Genomic DNA, 11368 nt, shown 5'->3' with positions numbered 1-11368 from the left:
GCACAGAGCCGTGCAGATTCTCTGAGGCCACTTGGCTAAAGACTCCTTAAGATTACCAAGTTCCTGGGGGAAGGGGCAGCCACCATCACTGCAGCTGCCTGCTGCCTAAGATGAGTGAGCTCCCAAGGGAAGGAGTGGCAGCCATCACTGAAGCTCCAGTCTGGCATTTTTCCCCTGCCAGTGCCAGGGAGACTGGCTGGTTTGGACCCAGGATGAATTCCCCACAGTGCAACACAAAGGCTGTGGCAAATCATGACCAGACTGCCTCTTTAGGCCAGACCCTGACCCGTCCCGGGCAAAGCCTTCCTATGGGAATTTCAGCAACTCCAGCCAGGAGTTTATGGACAGAACTCTGATCGCCCTAATACAAAGCCCCTGTGGGGAGGGGTGGCCATGATCCCCATGGATCAGCAGACTTAACTTTTCTCCCTGCTGGCTCTGAGGAATCTGGGCAGTCTGAACAAGTGGGATTCCCCCCATCACAGTGCACCCCTTCCACCAAGGGGTAGCCAGAGTGCTTTGTAAAGTGGGTCCCAGATCTCGTGTCTCCTGACTGGATAAGACCCCCTAACAGGGGTCACCAGACACCTTATACAGGACCATTCCCACTGGCCTCACGGAGATCCCAGAGGAAGGAGCAGGCAGCCATCTTTGCTGCTCTACAGTCTCCACTGGTGACACCTCCAGGGATGGGAGGGACCCAGGTAAATAGGGTCTGGAGTGGACCCCTGGAAAACCACAGCAGTCCTACAGAAGAGGGGCCTGATTATAAAAAGAAAAACAAACAGAAAGCAACAACAACAGCATCAACAAAAAAGTTCCCACAAAAACCCCATCCAAAGGTTAGCAGCCTCAAAGATCAAAGCTAGATAAACTCACAAAGATGAGAAAGAATCAATGAAAAAATGCTGAAAACTCAAAAAGCCAGAGTGCCTCTTCTTCTCCAAATGATCACAACACCTCTTCAGCAAGGGCACAGAACTGGGCTGAGGCTGACATGGATGAATTGACAGAAATAGGCTTCAGAAGGTAGGTAATAACTAACTCCACTGAGCTAAAGGAGCATGTTCTAACCCAATGCAAATAAGCTAAGAACCATAATAAAACATTACAGGAGCTGTTAGCCAGAATAACCAGTATAGAGAGGAACATAAATGACCTGATGAAGCTGAAAAACACAACATGAGAACTTCACAATGCAACTACAAGTACCAATAGCCAAATAAACCAAGTGGAGGAAGAAATTTCAGTGCTTGAAGACTATCTTGCTGAAATAAGACAGAAAGATAAGATTAGAGAAAAAAGAATAAAAAGGAAAGAATAAAGTCTACAAGAACTATGGGATTATATAAAAAAGATTGGACCTACGACTGATTGGGGTACCTGAAGGAGATGGGGAGAATGGAACCAAGTTGAAAAACATACTTCAGGATATCATCCAGGAGAATTTCCCTAACCTAGCAAGACAGGCCAACATTCAAATTCAGGAAATCCAGAGAATCCCAGTTGGATATTCCATGAGAAGATCAACCCCAAGACATATAATCATCAGATTCTCCAAGGTTGAAATGAAGGAAAAAATATTAAGGGGAGCCAGAGAGGAAGACCAGGTCACCTAAAGGAAAGTCCATCAGACTAACAGTGGACTTCTCACTGGAAACCCTATAAGCCAGAAGAGATTGGGGGCCAATATTCAATATTATTAAATAAAAGAATTTCCAATCCAGAATTTCAGATCCAGTCAAACTAAGCTTCACAAGCAAAGAGAAGTAAAATCCTTTTCAGACAAGCAAATGTTGAGGGAATCTGTCACCACTGGGTCTACCTTGAAAGAGCCCCTGAAGGAAGCGCTAAATATGCAAAGGAAAAACCCTTACCAGCCACTGCAAAAATACACTGAAGTAAAGAGACCATTGACACTATGAAGCAACTACATCAACAAATCTACAAAATAACCAGCTAGCATCATGATGTCAAGATCAAATTCACACACAACAATATTATCCTTAAATACGAATGGGCTAAATGCCCCAATTAAAAGAGACAGAAGACAAGCTGAATAAAAAGCCAAGACGAGTCTTGAAGAGACTCATCTCACATGCAAAGACACACACAGTCTCAAAATGAATAGAAGGAGGAAAATTTACCAAGCAAGTGGAAAGCAGAAAAAACCAGGGGTTGCAATCCTTGTTTCTGACAGAACAGACTTTAAAGCAACAAAGATCAAAAAAGACAAAGAAGGGCATTACATAATGGTAAAGGGTTCAACAAGAAGAGCAAGAAGAGCTAACTATCCTAAATATATACGCACCCAATACAGGAGAACCCAGATTCATAAAACAAGTTCTTAGAGACCTACAAAGAGACTTAGACTCCTACGCAATAATAGTGAGAGACTTTAACACCCCACTGTCAGTATTAGATCATTGATACAGAAAACTAACAAAGATATACAGTACTTGAACTCAGCTCTAGATCAAGTGGACCTGATAGATATCTACAAAACTTTCCACTGAAAAACAACAGGATATACATTTTCTTGGTGCCATGTGGCACTTACTGTAAAATCGATCACATAATTGTAAGTAAAATACTCCTCAGCAAATGCAAAAGAACAGAAACAATGGTCTTTCAGACCATGATGCAGTCAAATTAGAACTCAAGATTAAGAAACTCATTCAAAACCACATAACTACATGGAAATTGAACAACTCATTACTGAAAGACTCCTGGGTAAATAATGAAAGTAAGACAGAAATAAAGAAGTTCTTTGAAGCCAATGAGAATGAAGAGACCACATACCAAAATCTCTGGGGCACAGCTAAAGCAGTCTTAAGAGGGAAATTTGTAGCACTAAATGCCCACATCAAAAAGCTAGAAAGATCTCAAACTGACACCCTAACATCACAACTACAAGAACTAGAGAACCAAGAGCAAATAAACCCCAAAACTAGCAGAAGACAAAAAATAACCAAAATCAAAGTGGCACTGAAGGAAATAGAGACATGAAAAACACTTCAAAAAATCAACGAATCCAGGAGCCGGTTTTTTGAAAAAATTAATAAAATAGATAGACTTCTAGCTAGACTAATGAAGAAAGGAGAGAAGAATCAAATAGACACAGAAAATGATAAAGGGGATATCACCACTGACCCCACAGAAATACAAACAACCATAAAAGAATACCATAAACTCCTCTATGCAAACAAACTAGAAAATCTAGAAGAAATAGATAAATTCCTGGACACATACACCCTCCCAAAACTGAATCAGGAAGAAGTTGAATCCCTGAGTAGACCAATAACAAGTTCTGAAATTGAGGCAGTAATAAATAGCCTACCAGCCAAAAGAAAGCCCAGGAGCAGATGGATTTGCATCTGAATTATACCAAAGGTACAAAGAGGAGCTGGTACCATTTCTTCTGAAATTATTCCAAACAAGTGAAAAGGAGAGAATCTTCCCTAACTCATTTTATGGGGCCAGCATCACCCTGATACAAAAATCTGGCAGAGATACAACAAAAAAAGAAAACTTCAGGCCAATATTCCTGATGAACATCCACGCAAAAATCCTCAATAAAATACTGGCAAACCAAATCCAGCAGCACATCAAAAAGCTTATCCACCATGATGAAGTCAGCTTCATCCCTGTGATGCAAGGCTGCTTCATCATATGCAAATTAATAAACATAATTCATCACATAAACAGAACTAAAGACAAAAACCACGTGATTATCTCAATAGATGCAAAAAATGCCTTTGATAAAATTCAACATCTCTTCACATAAAAAACTGTCAATAAACTAGGTATTGATGAAACTTACCTCAAAATAATTAGAGCCGTTTATGACAAACCCACAGCAAATATCATAACAAATGGGCAAAAGCTGGAAGCATTCCCCTTGAAAGTTGGCACAAGAAAGTGGGCAAAGGACATGAGCAGACACTTCTCAAAACAAGACATTTATGTGGCCAACGAACATGTGAAAAAAAGCTCAACATCACTGATCTTTAGACAAATGTAAATCAAAACCACACGACAAGTAGCCCAAAACTTTATAGAGTTGCCTACCAGGGTCACTGTAATGGAATTTATGGTCTTAAGAAATTACTAGTTGTATCATAAAAAAAAGACTGACTTCTAAAGTTAACTTCCAATAGCTTGTATATAAAATAAAAATGGACAGGAGAGAGAAGAAAATGGTTAACATATAGAAATAAAAGCATACATATAAAAAGCAAATAAAAATATTTAAAACTGCTACAGTTCTTATTTCTATAATTGGTCACAAAGCCATAACTGATATTTACCATATTTCCCCAACCTTTACCAGTACCTGGAGGAACCTTGCCTCCATTATATAGAAGCAACTCAACTTCCCCTTGGTAATTGGGATCAATCATTCCCACTGATAGATTAACGTCGTTTTTTTTTTCTGTTAGTTATGTGGTATAAGGCAGTAAAATGAGCCCTTTGATATGAGAATATATAAACATAGGGTCCAAATTAAAATATTTTCTGTTCTAATCCTCTTATGATATTTGAAGCATTTGCTTCCATTACTATACATGCAAATTGAAATCCAGAATATCTCCTTATCCCAGTCAGGAACTATTAGTAACCTCCTGGGGCCAATAAAATCCACTTGCAAGCTATATATCAGTCTAGACAATAGCTCATAGTGGCTTAGGTCTCTCATTATCATGTTGACAAGCAAAACACTTTTGAACTTCAGAGGGATTCAGTAGATTAGATTTATCTATCTGATTTACCTATTTACTTACTTCTCATTATGGCATCGCTAGAATAGCCTCATGACCACTCATCTCAGAAACCCAAAAATACTCTTCCAGGAAGCAGATTAGAACATTCAGTTGTTGATTCTAGTCCATTTCTGAATTCAGAAGAGTATTTTTCTGATGAGCTTTAACACGTGCCTCTTTAAATTCTCCCTTTTGAGCTCATAAAGTTTTCCATAATATAGCATGCCATAATGAGATTCCTGACATTATTCAGTAATTCAAGGTTCATCTCAGATCATATCACCAATTTATTGTCTGTAATCTTAAAATGGTTATAATTCTATCTTACTAAATTGTTATCATTTAGCTCCTCTAATATCATGAAAAAAAATCCATTGAGCAGATTCATCTTTCTTTGGGGTAAGTTGATTGATTAAAAAAAAAATATCACAGAGAACAGTCTGTCCCAGAACAGACTAACATTTCTATCAGGGAAAGTAATTTCATCATTCTTTTGTTCCAGTTTAATTAACACTAAAAATATGATGTCATGAATCACAACAGAGACAAGTGATCCTAGAAGAAAGAACTGATCAACACGTATTAACTACTGGAGAGGATTCTGGTAAGATTAAGTTCTAAAATATACCCGTTATTTTTGACAATTTAAGGTCATTAGCAAGGGCAGTTTGTGTGATGTTATGACAAAAGTAAATTGCAGTGAGTTAAAACGCATTCAGGAAGTGAGAGAGGGAGCAAAATAAAGAAGCTACTCATAAAGTCTGGGAAAAGGGAAGTAGATAGGGGCAACCTCCGGAAGGGATATGGAGTAAAGTTATATTTGACATGGGGAGACTTCAGAACCTTACTGTAATGAGGGGCAGTATTCATCAGATAGGGATGAATTAATGCCTGAGGAGTCTGGATGAAAAACTATTTGGTGGGCTGCCCCTGGGACTAGGGCTAAAGGGGTGTACCCCTAGAAATTAGTTAGCTAACCCCAAAGAGTACTTGGGTCCTATTTCTATTGCAATGTTAAAAGCATTAGGCCCTCAAGGATGCTTGTAGAGTAGGGAGGGCATAAAGAGCAGCACAACAGGACCAGGTATCTCAGGGATCTAACTTACACTAAATCCATAAACTCCAAGAGTGTTGAGCAAGGGCAGGAATCTGTTCTGAACAACAAAAGGGTGAACATAGGCAGCTGTGGCCAGGAAGGTAGAAGCAGCTACAGAAGTCTTTGCCAGCCTGAGAGCTTCTTCATAGCCCCTCCTGACGTAGTAAGTAAAGCAGTCAATGACCTGAATCTTGAGAGGTAAGGGAACAGACATGGTCCATGTCCTGTAATTCTGTCCTAATCTCTGAACTTGATTACGTGTCTTATCTTTGGTTTCCATAGTCAGCTTTCCTTATTTGATTCTTCACCTCCAGTTCCCCCCTTTGCCCAGACTCTTCACCTTTGTAGGGACTAAGGTCTGTGATCGGGAAACAGGAGAGAAATGAGGCTGAGCTAAGATGATCAGTGAATAAATGATAAATCAAAGGATCTAGAATAATACAATAAATTCTTTGTTCAAGATTCCCAGAACAAAAAGTAACTCCGAACAAAGAACTATTTTATAACACTTGATAAAATACATGCAACTTTAAAAACAAAAGACACCATATTTAATGTAAATTCTAGCTGAATTACCCATTAAAATCAACCGGAAAAGTCCCAGATGTTTGCCATCATAATTTGTTTACATTGATTTTGAATTTCCAACCATTTCATTAAGACAAGAAACAAAAATTAAGATGCATCAATATTTGTAAAGAAGGAATTTATATTATTGTTTGTAAGCAACTTTTTATTCTACCTAGAAAAAAATTTAATATAAATGGGAAAATCCTAAGAATTGACAATAGTTTAGCAAAATGGATGATATACAAGACAAAATAACAAAACATATGCAACTGCACCTCTATAAAATAATAAGGACAAGATGTTTACCAGCAACAGATAATTGGTTGATATTACACAAAAAAATCACAAAACATTTAAAAGTGACACAAGTTTAGAAAAGTAGGTAAATGCAAGAGGAAATAATAACATTCTAATATATATTCTAATGCATCACATTAACACAGATATATAGATACATTCTAATGTATATTTCTATGATATGGATCCCCTTGAATTCATCTTTTTTAGTGTTATTATATCAATCAGAATGTATAATGTGGGCTGGACGTGGTGGCTCACTCCTGTAATCTCAAAACTTTGAAAGTCCAAGGCGGGCAAATCACCTGAAGTCAGGAATCGAGACCAGCCTGGCCAACATGGCGAAACCCCATCTCTACTAAAAATACAAAAATTGCCTGGGTGTGGTGGCATGCACCTGTAATCCCAGCTACTCACGAGGCTGAGGCAGGAGAATCGCTTGAACCCAGGAGGCAGAGGTTGCAGTGAGCCGAGATAGTGCCACTCTCGCCTGGGAGACAGAGCGAGACTCCATTTCAAAAAAAAAAAAAGAAGTATAATGCAGAAAAACATATTCACTAAAAACATTCCAAATACTAATAATGATAAGAAGAACATTGCAATACAAAATATTAATGACACTTTTTTTCAGATTTAAATAAAGGCAGACAGAATCTATATTTATGAATGAGATGGCTTGATAATATAAAGATATCAACTTTTTTTCAAAATTAATCTACAGATTTAACACAATCCCAACCAAAACCATGCTATTTTAGAACTCAACTCAGAATTCTAAGGGTAATCTGGAAGATAAATACATAAAAAGGGTTTTAAATTAATGAGAATAATAAAAGGAATATAGTTCTGTTATGTGTTAAATTTATTATAAAACTAAATTTTTAAATTTGGTTTAATATTGACACAAAAATAACCAGAAAGAAATAGAAACAATAGAATCCCAGAAATGGAATTTTATCTATATGTGTATAAATTCACTATGTGACAAATGACTCATAATAATCACTTGGTGAGAGCTGTAGAAGCCATTGTCTAATTATTTGAAATCTATTTATTTACATGAGTCTCATTAACAGCAAAAGTAATTCCATGTAAATAAGTTGTGTCACAAAACCAAAAAGCCACCTATTAAAAATATAGGGAAGTAAATATTAATCAAAATTTGAGTAAAGAATAATATTTTGTAATTGTTTTTTGTTTGTATTGTGGAATGCTTTGAGAATTTGATGAAAAACAGATCCTCTCTCTAGAAAAGTATAAATATAGACTTACAAATTTAGGAAGTTCACAAACTTCCATGAGACCATCTATAAATTCTTGATTAAAGAGTCCTATTTTAAGCATAAAAGGTAACAAATTCATAAAGGGAAAATAGTATAATATTACATATATGTATATATTTACAGTACATAAAACCAAACAAAAATTGGGGGAAATGTTATAAAATGATTTGATAACATTTAGTAGTCATTGAAAACATGTTTATAAAAATTTTAAATGTCTATAAGGAGTTTTCCAGTGAATTGGAAAGTTTATACGCATAATGTTAAGAAAAAGCATAATTTATATCCATAATGTTAAGAAAGATCCTATTTTCATGAAACAGGAACTGTGTAAGAAGACTGCAAAGAAAAATGATAAAAATTAAATATTTCAAAATGTTAAATCTTTGCTAGGATTTTTATTTATAGCTATTTTTCTGCATTTTTGTTTTCTAAAATTGTTATTGTTTTATTTTTCTTATTTTTTATCAATTTCATGCATAATATATGTTAATTATAATGAATAAATGGCATAGTCATTCATTCTTCTCAGAGGTAGTGAGGGATGGAGCCTTGATCTTACACTGAATACCATGAAATGAAGCAAAGGCAGAGATTTGGGAAAGATAATATTGATACCTAAACATTTAACAAGGTAAGATATTATTCATAGATAAAGGCAATATAAAAAATTCTCAGATATTCAAGGACTCCAGGCATTTTGTCCAAGTACACTTTTTGATACAATTACTTGAAAATATTTTGCAACAATTCAAGAATAAACAAAGTAAGAAGGAAAAGAACCAAGTGTTACAGGGCCAAAAATGAGCCATAAAATTACTTAATTTTAAAAAGTCAAAATGTGTTCAATAAATGCTTGCTATATTTCCAAATTATTCCACAGAAAAATCTGGATGTGGTTGGAAGTTCGTTGGTGATTTTCTCTCCTTACACCTTTTATTAATAAAATTGATTATTTGAAAATATAATTTTAACTATATCTTTAACATTAGCTTCATAATCAGAAGAGGAAACAAATGATATTCCTAAAGGGTACTGACCTATGGGCTACAATTTGATGGAGGGAGTGCCGGAATTAAATGCAAAAGATTAAAATTTTTTCTACAGATTAGTCACCAGTGTTTTCAACGTATGATTCTTATCTAGACAACTCATTCAACCTATTTCCTCATATGTGAATAACAAGACCTGTATGGCGAAGATTAAATGAGATGGTTTGTTTCAGAAACAATTTGCCAAACACAGGCATTGTTTAAAAGAAAGGCATGGTCAGGGTTTCCATTATGGCTACTTATTCTCTTCCTAAAGGTTCCCAAGAATGGAGACGACACCTCTGCCCTCTAACTTTACCTGCTGAAAATCAGTTTCTTTATAATGTACCTGTCTCATACTTTCTATCTATATTCCCCACCTCCCAGAATATCAGGAAAATAAAGCTAGAAAATTTTCACTTTAATTCTACTCAATATTCTACTAAAGTTTTTTATCTTAGCATCTATTTTGGCCCGTCTGCTCTTATCTGAACTGTTTCCAAGGGTTTCAAGAGTGTAGAGAATGCATTATGTTAAAAATGACTGAGGATTGTGGGTGAGCCTTATTTCTGTACAGAAATTTTGACCCTCAGCTGAGCTAACCACAGTCTTATTCTGTTTCTCCTTAATCCACAGGCAGATGCTGAGAAGCAAAACATCTCATGATATGGATATTGGCCTGAGTATAGCCAATAGCTCAGGGTTTCAAGTGTCTGAGTTCATTCTGATGGGGTTCCCAGGCATTCATGAGTGGCAGCACTGGCTCTCCCTGCCCCTGGCTCTGCTCTACTTCTTAGCTCTTGGTGCCAATCTCCTCATCATAATCACCATTCAACATGAGACCATGCTACATGAACCCATGTACCATTTGCTGGGCATATTAGCAGTGGTGGACATTGGCCTGGCCACCACCATCATGCCCAAGATCCTGGCCATCTTCTGGTTTGATGCCAAGGCCATCAGCCTCCCCCAGTGTTTTGCTCAGATCTATGCCATCCACTCTTTCATGTGCATGGAGTCAGGCATCTTCCTCCGTATGGCAGTGGATAGATATATGGCCATTTGTTATCCCCTTCAGTACACTTCCATAGTTACTGAAGCTTTTGTCATCAAAGCCACACTGTCAGTAGTGCTCAGGAATGGCCTGTTGACCATCTCAGTGCCAGTATGGGCTGCCCAGAGACACTACTGCTCCAGGAATGAGATTGATCACTGCCTCTGCTCTAACTTGGGGGTCGCAAGTCTGGCCTGTGATGACACCACTATCAACAGGTTTTACCAGCTGACCTTGGTCTGGGTTGTGGTTGGGAGTGACATGGGTCTGGTCTTTGCTTCCTATTCTTTGATTATTCGCTCAGTGCTGAAGCTGAACTCTGCTAAAGCAACATCTAAGGCCCTGAATACCTGCAGCTCCCACCTTATCCTCATTCTCTTTTTCTACGCAGCTATTATTGTAGTATCTGTCACTCACCTGGCAGGAAGAAGGGCTCCCCTCATCCCTGTTCTCCTCAATGCACTGCATATTTTCATCCCCCCAGCCCTTAACCCCATGGTATATGCCCTTAAGACCCAGGAGCTGAGAGTGGGCTTCCAGAAGCTGCTTGGTTTGGGCGAGCATGTGTCCAGGAAGTGAGCTAACTTTAAATAGCAGAATATTATATGCAATGCTGAAGAAAGAGCACAGTCTTTGGAGTCCAAAACACCTTGGTTAAAATTCCATCTCTCCCAATTGCTAGGAAGATCGATTCAACTTAATTAATCTATTTTGTATAGAGCATAGCATGTGCAAGGCATTGCTCTAAGCATTTCACATATATTAACTTTTTAAATCCTGTAACAGCTCTATGAAGCAAGCACAATTGTTATTTATACACTCTGAGGATAGGGAAACTGAGTTGGGAAACTTGCCCAAGGTCACAGGGGAAGGAAGTTGCAGAGTAAGATTTGAACTGAAGCAATCAGCCTTCAGTGTCCCGTCTCTTAACTCTTTCTCTCTATTTAACCTCACTACTAATTTTTTTAAATGCAAATTAAGATAAACAAGGTGAAATTACATATTACTTCTTTTTAATAAAAGAAAATTCCATTTTAAAGTTGGCCATAGTTTTTCTCTCTAATGGTAAAGACAGTAGATTTTAAATCCTCTAGAAAGACTCGCTCTAGTGGACCTACTTATATAGATGTAAATCAAGAATTTGACAGGAATTATTTTGTGACTTCACAAACTCTTTACCAACTCTTGAGTTAATTTGCATTAGAGCTCTAAAAGGAATATCCCAACCACTTTTCTTTAACCCTCAACACTACTTGAACTTCTCTAACGAATTA

At 37.2% G+C, this 11368-nt stretch overlaps 1 protein-coding gene across 1 annotated transcript; it reads left to right on the top strand.

The window, feature by feature from the left end:
* Window positions 1-9707: 9707 nt before the first annotated feature.
* Window positions 9708-10673, top strand: LOC100452000 (olfactory receptor 56B34-like). The gene has a single exon (XM_009246703.2). The coding sequence runs from the start codon at window positions 9708-9710 to the stop codon at window positions 10671-10673; it is 966 nt and encodes a 321-aa protein (XP_009244978.2).
* Window positions 10674-11368: the final 695 nt, after the last annotated feature.

Source organism: Pongo abelii, chromosome 9 (genome assembly GCF_028885655.2).
Source record: "Pongo abelii isolate AG06213 chromosome 9, NHGRI_mPonAbe1-v2.0_pri, whole genome shotgun sequence".
Lineage (NCBI taxonomy): Eukaryota > Metazoa > Chordata > Mammalia > Primates > Hominidae > Pongo > Pongo abelii.
The sequence above is the reverse complement of the archived record's forward strand: the minus strand, read 5'-3'. Positions and strand labels throughout refer to the sequence as shown.